The 22891-nt window shown below is 43.0% G+C and overlaps 1 protein-coding gene across 4 annotated transcripts; it reads right to left on the reverse strand.

The window, feature by feature from the left end:
• Positions 1-830: 830 nt before the first annotated feature.
• C7H10orf71 (chromosome 7 C10orf71 homolog) lies at positions 831-20536 on the reverse strand. 4 transcript variants are annotated; one of them, XM_067000429.1, is made up of 4 exons: positions 20198-20536; positions 13878-14108; positions 9317-9482; positions 831-7518 (listed from the first exon to the last, which is right to left on the reverse strand). In XM_067000429.1, exon 4 carries the CDS (start codon positions 7340-7342, stop codon positions 2699-2701), a length of 4644 nt encoding a protein of 1547 aa, XP_066856530.1. In that variant the 5' UTR covers positions 7343-7518; positions 9317-9482; positions 13878-14108; positions 20198-20536; the 3' UTR covers positions 831-2698. The 4 variants fall into 4 exon arrangements, with proteins under 4 accessions (XP_066856530.1, XP_013052860.3, XP_066856529.1 ...); XM_013197406.3 differs by lacking the exon at positions 13878-14108; XM_067000428.1 differs by lacking the exons at positions 13878-14108; positions 20198-20536 and adding an exon at positions 16729-17191.
• Between the last annotated feature and the right edge of the window lie 2355 nt (positions 20537-22891).

Consider the following 22891-nt stretch of genomic DNA (forward strand, 5'->3'; position numbering starts at 1 on the left):
GTTGCACATTTCCCATGGTTTCGTCTCCCAAAGAGGTCAATTCACAGCTGTTACTTTGTCCATCTGACTCAGATTTCCCAAAGCAGAAATTAAAACGAAAACAAAACCAAGAAAACAAACAAAAAAAAACCAGAAGTGGACAAGGAAAGGTAAATATTTGTTATTTGAAAAGATGTAATTTGGCCACCTTTAATGCACATTTTGTGTTCACCAACACAAGCATTACTGCTGTCTTCTTATAGCAGCAGCTTTATAAGTACATATATTCATGTATGTGTGTGTGTTGTAGCCTAGCAAGAAGCTGGCCAATAGTGTGATCTAGGCCAGAGACAGGTTTGCTGATGGGTTCGTCCTCAAACGGAATCATTACCGAGCTGGGACCTAGCGCAACACTTGTATAACATCATTCACTCCCGGCGGCAAATCACTCTGGGGACAGCTCTGGTTATATGATGAGAAACACATTCACATTTGTTTTTAAAGTTTCCCAGTTCTGGGTTCCCAGCTACAAATTCTTTAGGCCAAAAGTCCCTCTGGAACATGTGCAAGTTCAGAGAGCCACTCTGCTGTGAATGCAGCTCCCGTAAGCTAACAGAAAGGATTGGCCAAAAGTATTTGGTATCCAAGTCAGGACTGGCTCCTCTTCAGACACCCAGGTTTCAGTTTGCCTTCACAAGAAGTGAAAATTGCTCCCTGATTTCCTAACATGCCTTGAAGTTGTATACTGGAGGATCCCCCTTTCCACACTAAGAGAAGAAACTCAAAGAAAAGGGTGCAGAAGGGTAAGTGTGGACATCTACAAAATGAACAACAGTTAATCAAACAAAAGGTTGGTTTGTTTGTTTGCTTTAATGCAGTTATATATTTTGTTTATCAAATTACCATTTTTTCATGTCTGTGCACAGATACTTTGTATCCATAGTCTCCCCTTGGACAGCATGCTTTTATTATGTCTTCTGATCACTTGCCTGCTTCTTGACTTGTGGCTGTTAAGGGCATTTACATTTGTAATATCAAATCAAAACCATGGCTTGCACACTCTGCTAGGGTTTCAGATTACATAGTCTCTGTCTAAATGTACCACGGAAAACTTCAATAAATCCATTTCTCAGTATTTTAACATGATGACATTCTGCCCTACGCTGGATAGGCATTATGATATACAGTGAAAGCAGGTAACAGTACAACAAAAATGGCCCCATGTCAGTTTAGTAAAATATTTGTGACCAAAATAGAAGAAAAACATTCATAATAGGTGCCATTTCTCTTAATATAACAGCCTGATAAGCCATCCTTATTCCTGAAACACTCTTGATTTTCATTTTTTTTTTTATTTCTTTCAAAACGAACCCTGTCACAGGGGAGACTGCATTTTCTGAATTCCAAGTCAAAATTGTTTAAAAATTTTAATGTCTGCAGACATTAATGTCTGCTCTTTGAACTCCTGTACTTCAATTTTAATTAGAGAAAACTATGCAAATGAGATGGGAAAAAGGGAAAACAATACTCCAAATTTAGATATTTATAAGCAGGCACATTACATTTTTCACCAAGGTTCTTCTACTATCTATGATGATAAAGAAGATCTTAAGCAAGGATGAGTTATAGTTTGATATAGAGCTTTCAAAGAATAGTGATAATTCAAAGAAGCACTTTTCTAGAAATTAGTACTTTGGATGTGTTGTATCTTTTTTTTTTTTTTCCTTTTTTTTTTTTCTTTAAATCACAGACTGCATAAGACCAAAATTAGAAACAACTTTTTTCAGGTTTTAAAAGTTAGCACTGCATTTCAGTGGGAGCCTAAAACCAAACCAAACCAAAAAGCATTTCAATTATAATAAGCATAAGTCTTCTCATCCTAACAAAAAATTAAATAATGTTAAGGGATTTCATTCAGCCTTGCACCTTTCCAAAATATTTCAGGCCAAGTATCAAGATAAGTTGAAGTTTAAATTTTAATTATAAATAACCCCTGACTCTAGAAGAGCATATTTGGAGATTATCAAAAAATATAAAGAATTCAGCAGCTTGTTAGTGGATACTGCAAAGGTATATGAGAAGTCCAGAGCAGCTGCAAATGTATTCTGGTTGTTTAAATGTTTCTTTAATATGACTGCTGTATAGTGCATCCAGTATACAATCTTCTTGTCAATAACATCTGGGTAATCAGTGTGTGCAAAAAATGACTCTCAGGTTTATTATGGCATATTTGTAGCCATAGGCTTTCCACCTGTCAATACACTTCAAAGGCAGGGAGTGAGGAAAGTTTGTGAGATGCAGACTCTTTCCTAGGTCTCATAGGATGGACAGGATGGTTTCACAGGTTTTACTTTCTGTCATACATCATGCAGCCCATCTGGGCAAAAGGACACTTGCTTTGGCAATCCCAGCCACCATAATGGCAAAGCAGCAGCAGCAGCAAGCAGTGGCTTCATACTGTTGTATTCATTTTTTAGCTGGCATTGCCCCTTTATCTCACTGATGATTTGGGGCTTGCTCAATTTCACACTTCTTAAGAGTGATCATCACCTCACATCTTTCAACACGGTCAGCTTTCGTTTTCCTTCCCACCCAAACCACAATGAGGTTCAGACATATAGTGTTGTACAAACATAAAATCTGCATGTGCTTGTGTGTGCGTGTGTCTGTCCAAATGGATCTTAAAAACACTAGCTGGCATGTTTCGTTATTTCAGTTTTCAGGATACCCCTTCAGCAACAAAATCATCTAGATCAGTGAGGGGCACTAGGTCTGTATTTGGGGTTGGGCTCACGTCCTTTCCTAAGTGAACTTGAGTTTCTTCAGCGTCTTGGCCGTAGGAGTAAGAGACAGGTTCAATATAGGGCTGGGTATCCACAGTTTCAGTGCGTCTGTAATTCTGTTGGCCATCTTCAGGTGGTTCTCCTGGCACAGTCGGCATTAACCATGTAGGTTCAGAGAGCTGAGAAGGTGACTTCAGCACTGCTACAGATGAAGCTGGTAAAGGCAACACTCTAGGGTAGGAGGCATAGGGAGAATTCCTAATTTCAGAAGAGGAGGGCGGGTATAAATTCCCTTCCAAGGAAGGGACTGAGACTTGAACATATTTGCCAGTTTCTGGGTCATAAAATGTCTTTAAATTAACTTCAGCTGGTAAATCAATTACATAGTATTGGCCAGAGTCAGGGTCTTGGAGGAGTTTACGCTGGGTTAAAGAAGGTGAAGGGCTTACTGCTGATGCACCACTGAGTCTTCCAATACTGGTTTCTGTAGGAGGAAATGCTGAGTGAGGGGCAGGATAGAGAGGGGAATATCCCAAGGGCGAGGGAGATACTAGTGCCTGTCCAGAATGAGAAGGCTTTCTCCCTACAGCATCTGTATGCTCTGTCTGATGTTTTTTCTGCTGCTCTTCCATTTTCTTTCTCCTGCTTGCCAGCTTTTTGGCCCGCCGCAGTGCCTTTTCTGTTTTTGGTGGCACAGCGGGAGGCTTTCCTGCTCCTCTCTCCCCAAGTCCCCTGAGCTCCAATCTCTCAGCTTCCCCTGCAGAATCAAGTAGAAGATGTCTCTGTGTTGAATCAAGTATCTCTTCTGCAGAAATATCAGCTTGGCTCTTCAGTGTCATGTTCAGCAAGGCAGGGTTTATTGCATCCTCTGTTTCTCCAAGGCTAGAAATTGTTGGTTTATCTGATGGTAAACTGGCAACTAGTGAGTGCATCGTGCTTCCCGACCTGGGGCTTGTAACAGCAGAGCATTCGAGACTGTCTAACAAAACCGGGCCACCTTCCATGTGTAGGATTTCCTCTAAAACTTCATGGGATACAGGAGAATATGTGTGGTCCTCTGATATGGAGCCAGTCACAGGGGAAATTGTCTCCCTAGTTATTATTTTTTTCGCACAAGAACCACCTTTGCGTTTAGATAAATGATGGTTCTTAAAGTAATTTGTCTTTCTTTCTATGGGATAGCTGGGGTTGTTTTCTGCTTGGTCATTTTTCAGACCCAAATTTGGCTGTGTTAAGCTGTGTCTTGTCTTCCTAATCTGGGACTTCTCTTTACTGCTGCAGACGCTTTCCTCATTCATTTTCCCACATTTATTTAACAAAGCACATGTCTCTTCATCTTCTTCCATCAGCTTCCCTAAAGAAAAGCTCTCTGTATCTTCCAGAAGATTGGGGTCCAGTGCTGCTGAAGTAGATTCAGACTCCCTGGCATCTCTCTCTTTATCAGTTGCTCCTTCCCTCACATTCTGCTGCCCTCTGCGCCTCAATGCTGACCAGCCTCGCTCCTGGGCGTGCAACGTGTCTCGGGGCTGCTTGCTGTGTGCTGCTGAGGATGCAAGTCTACCTTCCATTTCCTTATAACTGTTGCTCACTGTATCATCCAGGGAAAAGGACCTGAACAGGGGCAACTTGACAGCCCTTATTACCTGAGGTGACCTGAATGTGTTATCTTTGATCATAAACAGACAGGGTTTGGATGAGCTTGAAGATGTTTGTGTTTGCGTCTCCTCAGACCTCGGGGTGGAGGTGTCCTTTACGCTGTCGGAAGCAGAATCCATGCCATTGGCCTCTTCCTTCTTCTCTTGCCTTATTTTTTCTTTCATCAAGCTCCTTTGTTCATTCCCAGTAACCCTACCCTCCCTACTCTCTGCTGCACCAGTACCAGGGCTGATAAAAGCATAATATTGCAGTTCATCTTCCCCAGCTGCTTTCACTCTCTCCTCATGGCTTTTCTCACTGTCTGCACTCATTTCAGCCTTACTCCGCTGGCTTTCTTGAAGGCTTGACTTCTGTATCAGGGGATCCAGTGGAAACGGCTCCTCCTGAAAAGGCTGCTCTACTGTGGAGACAAAAGATTGCTCAGAAGAGCTGGGGCTTCTTTTGCCTTGTGCTTCATGGCCACTGACTGCCACGTTGCTTTGGATGTCACTGTAAGGCACGTCCTCTGCCGGTGAGAGTTGGCTTGGAAGGGTTCTGAAAGCAAAATTTTCATCCTGATGACCAGCCTGTCTCTCAATTTCCTCAGCTTGGAAGCTGGGTTTTTGCACAGGTTGCCCAGCTGTTGTATCTGCATGGCCTCTACTGTATGGCTTCAGTGCTGGATACGGCAGACTTTTTCTTAAATTGGGTTCTTCTGATTGATGCCTGAACATGGGGCAGTTTTCATTATCCCTTGTGTTTTTAACCAGATCTTTGTGTTTTGAATTATCTTGCTGCAAATTGTCTCCAGTTTGGTGAAATAAAAGGTCCGCTGTTGTCTGGGGTGAACTCAAAGTCAGGTAATTGTCTGTAAAGTGTCCAGTTAAATCAGTTTTATTGTCCTTTTCATGAACACATTCAGACAATACAGAAGTTATATCATTCGATTCGTCTTTCTCTGCAATACTTGTGTTACTTATTTCTTGCAAAGTTGACGATGAGGCATTCACTTTTATATTCTCCTGTATATTTTCCTTAGTCTTATTTTTATTCTCCAGGGCCCTCAACATAGGAGAAGGGGTATAAATGCTTTTAACACGCTTACGCACATCCTTCAAGTTGAATAACAGACTTGATGCTTTTGCCTTGTAACTATCCCGAGACCTGTAATCACCAAATCCGGACGCCTCATCGTCCCTCTCTGCCACGCTGTCAGTGGGAGGAGGTGTCAGTGGGATCAGCTCACCTTCCATGGGGTCAACCTCCTGCTTTGGTGGTATGATGGGTGTTAAGAGTTCAGTGATGTTGAAAGTGGGACTGGCTGATCCAGGGGAGTTTGCCTGTTTAGCCAGAGGAGTCACGTCCAGATCAGTTTTGGCTCCAGTCATCTGTTCAGACAATGAGCATGTCTCATCGCTGGCTGTGAACTTCTCCTTTGAAGTCTGTCTCCTCTCATATGCCTCTTTTGTAGTCCTTGGTCTCCTCCAGGGTGGACAGACGGTGTCCTGTTGGGGACTGATATCTTCCTCTTCAGTTAAGGTGGGTGGGTGACCTCGTGGAGGTGGGAGAGGTGCCTGGGACACAGGTGAGGATGAAACCATCCTGGAGGACACAGACTGGGGTGAGACGGAGGCCTGGGACATGGCAAGGGGGGAAAGTTGTGCTGGCAAGGGGGGCAGTGGTACAGGAGGGGCTTCACGGATGGGGGGTGTTGGGGGATGGCTCTGCTGGGTGGGAGCTGCAAGAGGAAGCGCCTGAGGGACTGGGGGTGGCCGAGGAGGACCGTGGTGCACATGGATCCTAGGTGGGGGTGCAGGAGGAAGAGCAGCACGAAATTCAGTTCCTGAATGGAGGGTGCCCTGAGGTACAAATACAGCTGGGAGGGGGGTGCTGAACGCAGTTTCTGGTGGTGTTGGCTCCATCTGAAAATCTTTCTCCTGCTTCTTGGCAAGAGTGGTCTGGTCAGGTGGCAATTTATGTTCACTTGTGTGGGATCCTTTATTAAACGGTGCTTCTTCAAGGTATGTAAGACTTTCCTTTTCTGTTATTAGATCAACAAATTCCTGTTTTTCAGTCAATTTTTTATGATGGACTTTCCATGATTCAAAAGCACTATTCTCACTGTGAAGAAAATTACCTTTTTTTGCTGGCTCATTAACTTTCATATTTTTGTTTTTCAAAGCCTTTTTAGAAGAACGGGAAAAATTTGACTTGGCTATTTTTGACATCTCAGTCAGCACAGGATAATAACCATCAGAATCACAATAACTCAGATCTATTTTATTATGTCTTTTCTGTGGCTCGTGTTTACCAGTAAGGCAGTGGCTATCTTGACTATCCTCAGAAAATTCAGAAAGTTCCTTGTGGATGCTCAAAATAGCTGTGTCATCCCCGCAAGCCATATTGTTTCCATGATTTAATTTACTTTTTTGAAAGCTATTTTTAATGGGCTGCTTAATGGCTATCAGGGAACCTCCTGACCCTTGGTTTGCAGTCTTATCAAATGTCTTAATCAATGAGGACACTTTTGAAACATGTTTATTGTTCCTTGGACCAGGGACTGGCAAATTCAGCTTTTTCCTTTCTGTGCCAAGGGTATTGTTTTTAGCAATCTTTTTCTCCTCCGGAGCATACTTTGGTAACTGCTGGAATGTCGAAGCCCATGTTGTATGTTCATGGTTTTTTGCTGTTAGCTTGTTACAGCTTGCTGTTAGCTTGATGGCATGGTTTAATGTCCCTGGATGAAATTTAGCAGAGAACTGGTGGGCAAGGTCAGGTGAAATGGCAAGATTTGGTTCATTGTAAGAGTCTTCAAGTTCTGCCACACACAGACTTCTGAAAGCCCGGTCTGTGAGGCTGCTCACCTCTCGGTCTGCATCATCCAGAAGACTCCCAATACTTGAGGAGTCACTGTGTCCTTCTGTATGTTTCTTATTTCCCTGCATTGTTCATGGGAGTCATGAATGAATTATCCAGACAATTAATTTCAGGTGTCAAACAGGCAGATGACTATGTTGGGTAGCTCCAGCCGTTTGCAATTTACAAGCATAAGGGAATTCCTCCAGACAGTGCTGCTGCACATTGATTCATCTTACGGAACAGGTGAAGGAAGCTTTCTCCTCTGCAAAGCCAAAAAACATGAATTATCACTTTTATACAGTAACACTATTAGACAAATAGCATTTTCCAGATATACCAGTCACTGACTAATTTGCTCCTACATGTGCTCTAAAAAAATGCTAGGAATGCATTAAACAACATGAAAAAAAATAATTATTTCAGTCAATTCACGTAGCTCACAGTAGATAGTTTAGTTACTGGAAAGTGTCATTAAAGATTATTTCACATTAGATTATTTACTCTAGTTCTTAAACGAAGACTTAAGAGCCAAATTTCAAGTCCTTTCACTTGCATACCTCTAGCCACTAACACTTCCGAGTGCTGTGCAAGTGTTTGGCTAAGGAGGTTGGCCTTTTTTTTTTTTTTTGCCAGAAAAAAAAAGTAAAACAGTAATGAAAGAAGAGAAAACCTATTTCAACAAAGAATGTCGTAGTACATCCATACTATGTCTAGAGAAATGAACTTCCTTGTGTCAGGCTGGAGCTTTGCTGTGACTAGTACCCTGAGCACAGCCGTTGCTTGAGAAAGCAAAATGGCACTGCAGCTAAAGCATAAAGAATAATAAAAAATAATTTACTGTGCATTAGCATGTTCCAAGCAAATATTGCTGAGGTAAAATGCTTTAGCCACCCATATCCAGATATGGTTGGGTCGGTATATTGAAACCGAAGAGCCTGCTAATATCAACTTAGCCAGCAGAAGGCAGGAGTGCCTAGGGGACTCTAGCAGTCCCAGTAAAGGAGCACAGAGAACATTTGGTTTCAGTTCCAGAACTGATGAGAGCAAACGGTAACCCGTTCCACACAACTATAAAATATCAGAGCCTTCCATTAATCCCTGGATACAATATCAAGGCAGAGTCCACAGCAATATCTATCTCCACATCAGCCTGAAGACAGGGTGGGGGAATCATCGGATGGAATGAATATAAGCAAAATAGACCCTTCAGCTATACTTGAAATGTATATTCTAAAACCCTTTAGAGTTTACTCTCTAAACTCTTCAGATACTTATTCTCACACTCAAGGGCTTGAGCAGACTATTGACTAGACTGCAGTGAGATTCAGTTTAGAAGCATATTCAAGAACCATATAAAACCCATTCCCTAAAGAAAGTCTGATCTGTATTTCCATTTCCTGGTAGAATTGCCTCATTTACTTGTGATGATCTGAAACAGCAAAGTTCACATCTACAGTAGCATCCAGCTTCTACACAGGTGGAGGTTGTCCCCATCTACAGGTTGAATCTACTATAAAACTGAGTAATGAAATCCAGATTTCAGACCCTCCAGGTGCCCAGATCCATGATTCCACTTTGTCATGTCTCCATGAGACTCTTGGAAAGGGCGCCTTTTCCCCATAATGACTCAGTGCTAGTCCAAGTATGAAAAGTCAGAGAAACCAGGCTTACTCAACTGAGTTTACTCAGACAGTTCTTTCTTGAAATGAAAACACTCCTCACCTTCCTTTATTATTAAAAAAAAAAAAGCAACCTATTTATAAATTTAAATTATCGTAGTGAATCTTGATTCCGTCCTCCCAGCTATACAATTCCAATGACTTATGCAGAACTACAGTAGATTTACACCAGAATAAAAAGAGCTTAGTAGAGCTTCTCCATTTTATGTTGTACAAAGATTTTTCAAAACTGAGCTTCATTTTCTCCACCCTACATACATTTTTGTGTATAATACAGCAAGGAAAAAAAAAAAGAAAAAAAAGAAAAAGACCAGAGAAAGGTCATCCTGCTCTTGGCTGGGATGTTTAACTCTTATATGAGAGGGAAATACAGGTGCATACCTGCCATGTAATTTTGCTTCTCATCTCTAGAACTTCCTCTCATGCTCGTATTTGGCTTCATCTCTGACCATCTTTAGTGTGGAGGTAAAAACAGTCCAACAATGTAGATTTGACAGAAGTAGTGTATTGGGATGTTTCCAACCTTCAGCATTTTTGATCTTGAGTTCTACAATTCAAAAACAAAAGCATTTGTTTGCATGAGCTGAAGATTTTCTCACATGCTCTACTCTTTCACTCATTTGTTCATTTACATTTTACAATGATTTCAGGAGTGACTTACAAAATTTCTAGCCAAAAGAGACAGGTATCCATCCCACACCGATAATTTGAGGGTTTGGTAGCTTGTGGAGTGCAGTCAGGTTCCTCACAAAAAACAGTCACAACCTTCAACACTCTGGTCGTCCCACCAGAGACCAGCTGCTGAGTGAGCAATGATTTCCTAGCAGTCTGCCCACTCCAAAGGGTGGGCAATTTCTCCAGGCTAAAAGGAGGGATTGGGACAGATGACTTCTTTCCTGCTGCTCTCTACCTCCCAGATGTGCTACCCTTCCAGAGGGACTGCAGAGGAAAATGTGTGCCTCCACTCCAGCTGCATCTGACATCCTACTGGCAACAAGGACAGACAGATGTCCATCTGCTGGACTGGGAACTGAAGCAGCTGAGACCTGAAAACCCATTGTTTTTACTGCCTCTGTTGTAAAGGAGAGCAAAGGTGGACAGCTGGGATGGTGAGGGGCAGTAAACAAAGCATCTTTTTGCCTCTGCGCATGAGTCAGAATCAGGAGATGCTAAAGGAAAGTTCAGCTATGGCAGACATGCATTGCTGCTGCCCATTCGCTGGGGACACTCCCAAGGATTTCAGGCTAGCTTGTCTAATACTTGCAAGACAATAGTTATTTCCTACAGGGAGTACTGCCTGGCACTAAGGTAGTGCAAACAGGACATAGGAGTAGGTAGGGTAGATTTTCCTGAAGGAAGAGGCTCTTCTAAGGAAACCTCTGTGTCAGTCAGCAGCAGTCAAAACACACTGGCAAAAGGGGCAACAAGGGCTTGCCCTCTGGGATGGTCTCCTACACCTTATCTGAGGAAGTAAGGCTGTCTTTGTTAGTCTAAGGACAGGCTTGTACCAACTGGAACTTTCCACAGTCTTTTTTAAGATTTCTGGAAAAAAAAAAAAAGTGAAAGCAAAGAAACACCAAAAAATGCTACATTTGGTTGCAGAGAAATGTAAAAGGGCATCCTCGCCACAGAGATGTGTACTCGGTTATCTCTTTGCCCAGAGATTAAATTACAATTTTACTGCTTCTGTGGTACTCTTAACTGTGCGAAGCCAACACAGCCATGGGAGCATGTGATTATGTTCTGGCACACTCATCAACGGAGCTGTTGACTGAATTCCAGTGGCACAATGCTTATCACTATTTATTGGTGGTGATGCCTGAACTAGGAGGAAGCTTGGCTTTCAGATATCATGGACAGAGGTCTGAAGAAACATCTTGTCCCTTGTAAACTGAGAACATTTGCTGAAAAGTGAGTAGGGTAACAATAAACATGGGGATTGTGATGTAATCTCAGCAATTATTTTCCTAGATGGAGTCACTGTTACAAAAACAACTCAGCGCCACTGATTAAAGTAGAATAGCGACTGTCACTGTCTCTGAAACCCTTGTGAAGATCCTTGTCTTGCCTGGACATAATATTAGCACTTGGGTAGTGTAATGTTTCAAGTTGGAAAAGATGTACCTACACCAAGTGTTCAAGATGCAGATCATTACAAGGACTGAATTGAAATAGCAGGACTGTACTGGTCTAACTATTCCTTATATTTGTATAACATCAGCTTCCAAACTGCTGGGCAAAAAAAGCTGTTTATAGCTGGTTTAGTAACCTGGTGAAATCACATTTCTCTATCTATTTGGACAAGTATGGCAGCCTGCAAGCAAGGTACAATGTCTGAACTTAGCTCCAGATTCAGCTAGTTCTAAAATTTGGGATATGTGATTTTAGTCTATTTATTTTCAATATAGAAGAAAGCAAATCTGAACATTTGAAACTGCTTGGGAAGTGCTGAGAAACATCTCAGGTGTTTGCAGTAGGTACCATCTGATACAAGCTACTGGAAAAGCTTTGATGAATGTACAGATTTCAAGGAGCTTAATCAGAAATCAAACTCCCTTCCCTTTTAAAAAGGAGGCTTTTTTCAGGGGCTCTCTTACATGCCTAGCAAGTTGTGATGAGGAGGTTAAGTTACAGAGACTATTCCTGGCCTGGCACAAACTGAATGTCAACTGTTTTCACTAGGCAGGAGCTGGGTGAACCAGCAAAGTTGGCTGCAGTGTGTGACATCAGTGCTGCTGCAATACAGAAAGGGATGGTTGGTTCCTCCACCCCCCTTGGGCTGGTATTTGGCTGAAATGTTTTGCCGTGAGACATCGCGGTGGCATTTTGGCAGTGCCTTTGCAAGTTACATAGCAGTCTGAAGTCAGCAGCACTGCATTCCCCTTGAGGATGGGAAGGGAAGGGAGAGGGAGGGAAGTTTGGTATTTTTTTTTTTAAATCTTTGCGAGCTGCTTTCTTCATGTGGTGTTCTCTGTATGGCATCCATCCACAAGGAAGCTCAAAACCCAGAGCCCTGCGGTGACTGCTAGCTGCTTGGACTGCCAAGAGTGTGTGGGCTGCTCATACTGTGCTGCATCGTAGCCAAGTGCTCCCTCTGACCTGCCCTAATGCATGGGCATCTCCACAAACACTGTCTTTTCTAATCAGTACTCAGGGCACATGGTCTGGGAGGAAGACCACAACGTCCTCACCAAGGAGTGGAGTTGCCTGGCAAGAGAGACAGTGATACTCTATCCACATTTCCCTGAACCATCAGGAAAGGCATTTCTGAGGCATTTCAAAGGCATCCTGATTCTGCATTAAGACGGTCATAAGGTAAAAACTGTTAGCACAAGTCTCCGTTTCCCTCATCCAGCAAGATCACTTTCGTTTATGCTTTGTGGTCATAATGGGCAGCCACAGAGAGTTCTCCTGCTCAATGGAAGAAGAACCACTTTACTGAAATAAAAGCACCTTCTCCAGCTGATGGTGGATGGAGAACTGGGGCTATCCGGCTTATATCGAAGACCCCAAACACTGACAGAAATGACTAGCACAGAACAAGGTGACTTCAGGTATTGTGACAACTGGTCATTGCACTGGACAGCAAGGTGAGGGAACTGTGTGTCTGGACCACATCAGTGTAGACCGGGGTCCATTCCCCTTGTGGATTTGGCCCAGCAATTGTGTCTTGAACAGCTTGTCCTGGGCCAGAGAAGAGGAGACACTGTTCTTGACTTTGAGCCAACTTGTGTTCTCAGTTACACTGGTATAAATCTAGAGTCATGTTACTGACGTCAGTAGAATAACTGAGAACAGAATTGGTGACTCAAAATACATCTACTTCCTAAGCCGACACCGGTGCATTGTCCAGAAGGCTACATGAGTAACTGTAGCCACAGTAAAGAGAAATCCAACATCTCTGCAGAGACAAACCTCACCCCCGTGTGGCATTCAGACCAACATGAGAAGGAATGGGACTTGGAACCTACATGGCTACACCACATGGCTAGGCCACCAAATCATGTCCTCTGGGCAATGCTGATTTTCTAGCTGGCTTCCCTCACCACTGACAATAGCAGTGCATTTGTGACACAGTGATTTTGATCTTTCTGCAATTATAACTAGACTATCTAGACCTAAGAGTGGTGTGGCAGACATTGTTCAATCCCAGACTGCACCAGCAGAGATGGCTGGCACTCTGAATTGCCACCTTGTGGACAATATTAGCATCTGGAAATGTGTTTGCTTGTGTGTTTGTGTGCATGTGCCTGTGTGTGATGGGAGAATGCTCTCATTTAGATTGTCTTAGAAATTTCACATAGAATAAGATTCTGAAGAGAACTTTAACTACAAATTTCACAGATTTTTACAATATCTTTTAATTTCAGATAATTTTATTATTTTACCTTACAGGCCATGAAAAATAACATGTAATATATACGTTACTAGTTAAAATAGTCTATTATTACTGCCACAAACTCAGAGATAGCAGGTGTTATTCCACATTAACTGAAACTATTCATTTTAAGTTCTGCATCAAACAATACTCTGATGGTGTTGTAATAGAGAGTGTGATCTTGTTTTGAAGTTTTCGTAACTAAATATTCCAGATGATCATAAAAATCTATTCCAATTACATTTCTAGAGGAAATATTGTTAAAATGGATATGATTGTGATTTTCTTCGTTTAATCAAAACATATTTTTCTGAAGAAAAACAGTTTTTTTTTTCTCCCAGTGAGCTCTTTTCAAGCTGGTGCGTTTGTTATTATGGGAGCTGGAACTAGAGGCTCATCAGATTCACAACCGCAACCTAGTATAAGAATGGATAGTCACTACAATCTAGTAGAAGCGTGAATGTAAAGAAGGAATATATGTAGCTGAGGACCATGTGTTATGTATCCTGCTCTGTGTCCTATCCCCAGAGGGAACCTCTTCCAGGCCCCAGCTGGAATGCTTACCTCTTCTGTTCAGACCGCAAACCTTCAGCCACTGGGAGATGAAGACCTCATGTGAAGAAAAATGGAAGGAACAGAGACTCCTTGCAACAGCCATGGAGAATCATGGCCAGTCTCTCTACCTTTCCCTTTCTGGTTCAATGGCAAAGACCCAACAGTTATTTCCAGCTGCTCTCCGGACTGCCTTTCCCAATGTCCTCCAAATGCCCCATCCTGCCAAGAGTCCTGTCAAGTCTGGAAGAAGGAGATGTCTCTCAGAAAGGGTCGTGTTTGGACTGAGGCTTCCTTGCCACTCCTGCTCACTTCTTCCGTTGCCTGATCCCTACCCACTGCCTTTGTAGAGTCAGTAACACACAGAAAGGATGGGGGGAAGTCAAAGGCACATAGTACATGACTAACAGAGGCAACAAGCAGGTGTAGCACTTGACAAACAGCACAACTCTGCAAGAATCACAAGGCAAAGGCATGATGCTTCTCCCATGACTTGAACTTAGCACAGACAAGTGACATTTAAGCAACTGAACCCAAACAGTGCATTTCTTGGCATTAAATGTCTGAGTGGAAAAGGCCACTGTCTGTAACTAGGTCAGTCATTATACGCTGAGATATTTATACAGCTCCCCAGTAATATGGTACATGTACACCTCATGGCTATTTATCCGTACAAATTCTCCTGCTGCAAGCAGGATTTATGTCTCATTTACACATCAGTAGCAAAGACCCTGCCTCAACCAACTGATTTGTCCAAGTTCAATTAAAGCATCTGTGGTTAGCCAGGGAACCTAATCTATGTTTTCTGAATCCCACAAGAGAAGCTTAACCTTCAGCAGTTAAGGTAAAAAATGTCTTCGCATTGCCCTTCGTGCAGTGTGGTACTTTACCGCAAGACTCTGCAGGAGCAAGGAGGAAGCTTTATGCTGTAAAACTCTTCAGCTGAGTACGGTGATGTAGTTTGGTATTATATTATATAGCGAAATCCATGCAGATTTGCAGGTGACTGACTTACTGTAAAGCCCTCAGCTTCTCCTCAGGTTCCTGACACCTCTATCTCTTTCTGAGAAGACTCAAACCTTCCTCACCAGTTTGAGGTGATGACTGACATTGCATTGGTACAGTCCCTCCACAGAGCACTGACAGGATTTTGGCTAATGAGATAGGTATTCACCTCCTTTCATTTAGTCTCAAGCGTGTCTTAGAAGATGAAAGCTTGTTTTTACTTTCTGAGTGTAGGAAAGGAGATTTTTCCATAGCAGAGGGAGAGTTACAGAGTGCTGCAGCATTGCAACGGCTAGAGACAGGAGAGGACAGGGAGGAAGGGAATTAGAAACAGGGACAAGAGAACAAACGCAATGGCCTGGTTATCTTGTAAAGGAGTGTGCTGGACAGTCCCAGCCCTACCTATGAGAAAAGTCTAATGATACCAGCAAGTGTGCTAGACACAAGAGGGAACCAGGTGTATTCTCCTCTGTGACCTACACAAAGAAATCTGCAGCTTGCATCCAGCCATGCTGCACTTCTCTCTCCGGGCTGGGGAACCTGAAACCACCCCCCACTTATGCTGGCCCTCCCCTCAGCTCCAGCACACTGATACCATCTGCACTGACAAGTTTACACTTAGACGGTTTAACCCTCTTGACAAGAAGAGTCTGACCCACACCCACTCACACAGGATGCTCAGGAAATAAGGCTTGCAGAAAACAAGTATTATTCTTTTACTGGTGATCTCACCTACTCCTTTCTTTTATATATTCTGGTTATTTGCAGTGTTTGGACAGGGATTTTGCTGACTTTATTTTTTATTTAAAAAAAATCAAGCCATTTGTAGGTTCAAAATTGTTTCAAGTTCTAAGTGGTTTTATGACCCACTGAATTCCAGAGGATTTAGGGACATGCAATATCCTGAAATACCTGGCCTATGTTACCAAAGAACACTTCCAGATACATCAGTCTTGACTTTGGAAAGATGCAGAACTTCCTAAAGATCTTATGAGACACAGAACTTTACAGACTTTTACAAAATAAAACTTCTAATTCAAAACAGACATCAGGGTTTATAGCCTAAATAGTTTCAAGAGTTAATCCAAAACAGTTTCAAGAGTTAATCTAAAACAATATGCAACACATTGTCCCCAGAGTCCAGTGCAACTAGTAGTACCCCAGAGAAACACACATTATGGACGACACACCTAAACATGCAACAGGAGATCAGAGGGGACACAACAAGGCATTGAGGAGCATGTCAGCATGTGGCAGCCTGCGGCAGGCACAGTGCTTGCCAGCTGCACTGTGAGCCTTGCTACCCATGGCCAGTCTCCCTTGACTTGCAGCTAAGGCAGTCCTTTTGGATGACAGGGTGCAAGTCACTGAATAAACTGTCCATAACTGGATGGCAAGAATTCACATACCCTGTTTTATTATCTTCACACACCCATGAAGCAAAGGATGATGTTCATACCCTGTGAGCTGCCTAAGGACATTAAAGCCAAACCCAAATTTAATTTTATTTACTCCAGATTTGCACCAGAATGAATTCATCAGCTCAAGTGAACCTTTGCTAGATTTACAGAAAATTAAGGCAGGGCCAGGACTTCATTAATACAATCTGTTAACAATATCCAGCATGATGCAATATGAGTCTAGAGAAAGAGATTTTAGGAAAGACCCTGAATTTCCAGGCTGTCTGAGCTCTGCTCTAGTAACATCCCTACATACAGAATCAGACCCCAAGAGCTCAGATGGTGAACATCAGGCCAGCAGATAGGGATATGCACCAGAGCAGGGGAAAGAAAGTGGAAGCTTTTGTTTTCAAGGTTTTCCAGCTCAGACTACAGAAAAAGAGAGATTTCTTACTTACACCTTGCTGCAGCTTTCAAATGTAGTCAAGAGAGCTCAGTTCTTGAGCAAGACACGTGGCAAGCAGGATAATACATGCTTCTAGATAGGCCAGAGTGTATGACTTCAGCACAGAGCCATCCCTGTGCTTAACATTTTTCCTGCAATGACAAACTGCACCTCAACCATTTGTGATGGTATCAGAGGCATTCCAGCTTAAGGACAAAAGCTGTGGCCTCCCTTACCTGTGCCTGCCACCTGGAAGCTGGCTATGGGACAGCTATCCACGTAGGGGAAGACTTTGAGAGCGCAGGAGGGAGCCCACCCACCTGTGCCCCATGTATTATCCCAGAAGGCCACGCTATTTTCCTTCTTTTCAGCAGCAAAAGCCAGCCAATGTCTCCTCCTGAAAAAGATGGAAGCTCCTTCCAGTTTCCGCTTCAATGTGAAGCAGGGGTTCATTTATTTTCCTGGGAAACGAAGACTCCCTATTCCTATTCAGGCATTGATTCATTGCTGTGGTTTAATGGTGTGTCCCTAAGGTACTTCCTCATTATTTTACAGTTAATGCATATACTAAGATGTTTCTTGTGATTATCCTGTAAATGATATACACAAAAGAGAGAAAAAGAAAAGAAAACAACAAGAGTTTGAAGCAGAATCCACCCTTGTTCCCTAAGAGAGAGGCCAATGGTTGGCTTGATGCAGGGTAGCCCAGGGTAGCCCCCTCACTCCCTCAGCAACCTCAGTGATGTTGTCATCACACCTGAAATATACCTCAACAGAGCAGAAGCCGTCAGAAGGGTGCAGAATTGTACAAGGGTCTGTAATGAAGCTGAAAGGCAAACCAAGCCGACGTTAAGGTGCAGCAGCTTATGTCTGACCCAGCTAACGGTGACAGAGGCGTATCTGAGACTGAGGATCTGCAGTAGGTGTCAGCTGCCAGATACTGCTGACTGCGTGGTAAGGTGTATCCAAACGTTAACCACACACACTTCTTTCAGAGACACTCCCCAAACTTGCAGGGATTTTCATCTCTATCTTTTTCAAGTGGAAAGTATGAGTTAGGTGGCCTTTGGGTACCTGGCTCTGTCATAGCCCTGTCACAGTTCCCAAAACAGCTTCAGACAGTGTGTGTAAGCAACAGGGAAAGCACCCCTGAAACTATTGCGATGTATCTAGGTGAGAGACTGAAAATAAATATGCATCACTATTTGACCTGACTGGCTCATAGGAAGGTTGGTCTGACTGTTACTAGATGACTTAGATTAATCATTACTAGCTAATGCCTTTGTGTATATCATTATTTGCAAGCACAGAAGATGGATGATAAGGAAACCCAAGACTATAATTAAATATCTCTTTTCTATGCCTGTCCAAAGAGGATCATTTGGTCAGGGTTAGGGAGACCTTGCTCCTAGAGAAGGGTTGTGCACATGGATTCAGTACTGCCTCAGTTTCCCTGGGGCTGCCAAGAGACAGGAGTCTCAGCAACACTCTCTGATCATACACACTTGAAAGACATAAAAGCCTGGCAAGCAGCAACATAATGACAAATCACCAAGCTCAATATGTGCACATACACATATACCTACTGATATGTATCGGCAGCCACTGACCCACCCAAAATCTTATATGGGCTTTATCAAAGAGGCACGACATTCTCTCCAATGTGAAGCTGAAGCTTCTGTACCAGTGCACACATGCGCCCGCACTACGCTCCTCTTCACCACACACCTGTCAGCTGGCTCAGAGACCGCAGGTCCCAAAACGAGACCCTACCTCAAGTGATGCATGCTAGCTCTGAAAGCAACGAACTCACCCACTTGCTTATGGTGGACAAGGCTGTGTGTGCCCTGCCTCCCCGGCTGCATGCAAGCTAGCACAGCCAAGCCTACAGCTAAAAAAATCACTTGCAGATTTTCCCTCTGCCAGCAACTTTGTGTGTGTGTGTAAAATCAGCTTGACTAAAGAAATGAAAGATTGATGCAGAGGAGTGTTATTTCTCCCAGCCTGGGTCATAAGGTTAGTTGGCTTTTTTTCTTGGAGGGATTTGCATTTTCCTTTGCCTTTTGCACAGCTCTAGTAATGCAAGCATAGACGAGACAAACATTTCAGAGAAGCAGATGGGATTAAGAGGCTACAGAGTGAAATTTCCATGTGCTTTTGCTTTGTGTTGCAGTGACACAGTTACACCTGCATGCCTCCACCTGGCTGAGGCCTTCAAGTACATAGGTGATTGCCTGTTACAACTGTTTTGTTAAGTAACTTGTGAATATGCATGTAATTTAAAAGCCCTTCCAGTGACATGCACAGAAGGACAGAGATTTAGGTGTTTTGGGCCCCCTAGATACTACGAATCTTTAATTTGTTAGTATTTTCCACAAGTCTTAATCTCTAAGCAATTAACCGAGGACATTTGCTTTTTACATGGTCAGTTCTCTGCAGAACTGGAGGAAAAGAGCCATGGGCTTTGATCCTGACCAGAAAGCTTATTTCTCCTTCTTATCTCTTCTCACTTCTTCCCTCCCGCTTCCCCCCCAGCAACTGCAGGACACCAGCAAGGGACCCTCTAAACAACAGCTGTTATAAAGTCAGCCTCAGTCGGCTGCTTTGGCCTGGTGCTAGAATGCTTGTCCCTGTTCAGAGCTAATTGGATTGCCTGTTCACAGACCATTAAAAAAAAAAAAAAAAGCATAAGTGATTTGGATTCTCAAGCTCTATTTCAATTATTTCTGTCATTTTGCTGCTGAGTTCTGCGCTAGGCTAACAACACGTAGTTCCTTAGGATGGCAGATTAAGAAGTTCTGCAACAACTGGACTCAGAAAAGCTTATGCCATTTAAGAAATTTTCCAGTGATTAAAATTGGATACAAGTCATAGTCACAGTCATTTATAGTGACCTCTTAGCACTGCCTAGGTATTTGAAGTATTTTACTTTTCCAGGCTCTATAGCATACTAATTGCTGCCTATAAAATATTTAAACTGTTCTCTTCCTATTTGTTCAAAAAAAAAAAAAAAAAAAGAAATAAAAATGCCTTCAAACTCCTACACAAATCACTAAAGTTTGTAGGAGTATCTTATCTCTAGGCAGTAATCATCTGGAAAATAAAATCAATGTATATTTGCTTAAAGTTGCTTACAGCACAATGTGCGGGACAATTAAATGGAGCTTCATAGCAATTTAGTGGTCTTTTAAAACAAAAATCATCCCCCTTTACCAAACAGTTGTGTTATAAACAGTAATCACTGCATACAGTTCTATATGTATGTCTCTTTCCATACACAGACTTTTAGAGGCTATCCTGCATTTCTGAGAGCAGAAAAGAGCTGGACAAAATGAAAGGACTTTCCACCTCTCATCTCTGAAGAAAAATATAAAAATGCTGTTTGATTTTTCTCATCAGATCAATTACACATTCACACGCTCAGACACCATCATTCGTCACCATTTCCAGGTTTTAAAAATGCCCATATGCCTCCCCCTTACCTTTGGTGCTCCAGCTTCCTGATCAGGGGCAGTACAGTGCTGTGCTTTCTTCCTTTAAGTCAAAGCCCCAGCACATTTTACAGCAGTCTGCTTACTATTAGCACTTCCCATTATTTACGTGTTTCAGACTCTTCTTCTGAACATGGTTATCTTAATAGGAACAGTCGCTGAAAAATAAATAAGCGAAAAATAAAAGTGGAGGAGCTAACCCTTGAGCCCTCACAGACCTGCCCAGCCAGGTGAAGTGCAGTGAGCAAGGAATCCAAAGTTAGTAAAATGTATTTAAATAGTTATCAGGCAAGGGGAAGCCAAACGGAGATCATGGTGGGGAAGAGGCAAACATACGTATTGGAATAACCATGCGGTGTCAAGTAACAGACAGATGAAACAAACAGTCATCAGCTATTTTTACATTCAGATTCGCCAGTGGTAATGCTTCAGAGATAACTAATACAGAAAGTAATGGCGTGCGATCGGCTTGCTGCTGCCAGTGATTCAAGCTTGAAAGCACTGCATTTTTGTGTCTCCAGGTGGGCGTCAAAATGTTTATGAAGGTCACCATTAAAAATACCGTACAAGAAGTATGGACATGAGTAACACATTACTGTCCTACCAGTGCCTTCTCATAAATAGCTCATTTCATCATCAGGGCTGGACAAATGTGTCCAGTGTTCTTAGAGTAAGGACCCCATTCCACCCTCCTTCCAAAGCAAACAACATCAGCAGCCCTCCTGGGAGGCACATGCCAGCATTGGGTTTCATTTGGCAAACTGCAGTAGGATATTGAATAATAGGGGAAATATGCCGTGAAGTCGGCGAGCTAAGCTTTTGTACAGCAGATATAAACAATGGATTGCCCCCCGTGCCCTGCTGAGGGCACAGAGCTCCTTACTGAAGTCGTGGGGCTCTCCTGGGGCTCAACATCACCCTGGACTTGAGCCACAGCCCGCAGCAAAATGAAGAACCTCCTGTGATTATGGCCCGGCTCCTGCTTCTATGGCAGAACAGGGCTCCATGTGAACCCAGTGCTCATTTGCATTTTAAAAAGAGCTGCTAATTACATTGCTACAGCATGGGCAAGGCGACAACTACGCCGAATCTGCTGCCTGAGATTCTCCAGGATCCGGCAGGCTTGGGATGACCAGCAACTCCCTGTGACCCAGGAGCAGTGTGAGCCCACCTACCCTTGGAGGGGCAATGGCCTGCCTTCCCTGCAGCAGCCTTCAGCTTTGATTTCCTCACCTGGGAGAGGTGTATTGCTCCCCCCATGTATACCGGCAGGAAAATGTTGCAAAGCCCGCTCTCCTGGACTCCTGGTCTATGCTTTTGGTGCTGCTCTGCTTCTCCTAATTCATCCTAAACCAAACACATGCATTGCCAAACATCAGGGCACTTCTGTTAAGTTCTGGTCCCAAACTGCACGCTCCAACAGCTCCTTATGCCCTGCACCATGACAGCACTTACACACTGAGATCTGGTGAATGCATGCATCACAGCACCTTTGAGCTGAGCCATCTGAGAGAACTGCAAAAACATGGGTTTTGGGATGACAACAGGCAGTGGAAAAGCAGTTTTCGGGCACTCACTGACACGAATGTAGGCAGAACCGTCTGTATACGTGTGCCTGTCTCTCCCACACATTTCTGAAGAGGGGTGGAATGTATTTCTGGAATACTATTGCTAAAAATAAACCCATCCCTGCTGTCTATGAAGAGAGGCAGGTATAGCCCGGGTTTCTGTAAGCCCGTGAACTTGTGAACTGCTTAGAGGCTGAGGCACAACTAAAAAGACCCCCATGGAAATTGATTGGAGCTGCTTGTGCAGAAGGGTGGCTGGTTGCTTGGAAAAGCCAAAAGAGGCCTCTCACAGGAAAGCAGCTGGAGTTAGTGCTACCCAGAATGATGAATGTGCTTTTCAGACTCCAGCTTTGAATGGGCTTGAATCTTGGGACAGGCGTTACACTTGTTCAAATATGACGATAATAAATACATATATTTGCAAATTCAGTGCTCAGATGAGACTCTGGGATCAGATGGCCTGCCATTAAAATAAAACCACTTCTGGGGAAAATTACTGAATAGCACACAGCAAACACAACCCAGTGGCACATAGATGTTGTTACCCTGCTCCCAGGAAAGTTAGAAAGCAAAAATTCCTGCTGCTTCCTCTCAGTGAGTGTAGAGCAATAAGATATCGCAATGAACTTTTGTAGACAGCTATTTGGACTGAAATTCTAAATTTATATGAAAAGAATATGCAATTAACACAAATATGTCAATGGAAAATGAATGTATGTAAGTATAATGAACTCCATCCTTCACACACAGACACACAGATTTGAAACTTGGTATACTTGGCAAGGCTGAGAGTACAGACATGAAAGCCTTATGCAAGAGCAACATTTTTCAGGATTTTCTGAGTTGTGTCCCACCCATTAACACTTTTTCCAGGGAAATAAAGGGAGTTCTGCCATGCTCAGAGAGCCAGGTTTTTCCTTTGTTACCTTAGCTGCAAGTCCCAGAGAAGCAGTACACAGACCCTGATGGGTCGAGGTACCGACCACATGCAAAAAGTCCCTGGTACATGGAAACCAGAAAGTGGAACTGATTATAAACAGAAATGAAAGCATGCCACCCTAGACTAGGAAAATGCAAGCATCAAACTGCCTTGGTTGTAGAAAGTAAATTGTTTCTA

The sequence above is a fragment of the Anser cygnoides genome, chromosome 7 (genome assembly GCF_040182565.1).
Source record: "Anser cygnoides isolate HZ-2024a breed goose chromosome 7, Taihu_goose_T2T_genome, whole genome shotgun sequence".
NCBI lineage: Eukaryota > Metazoa > Chordata > Aves > Anseriformes > Anatidae > Anser > Anser cygnoides.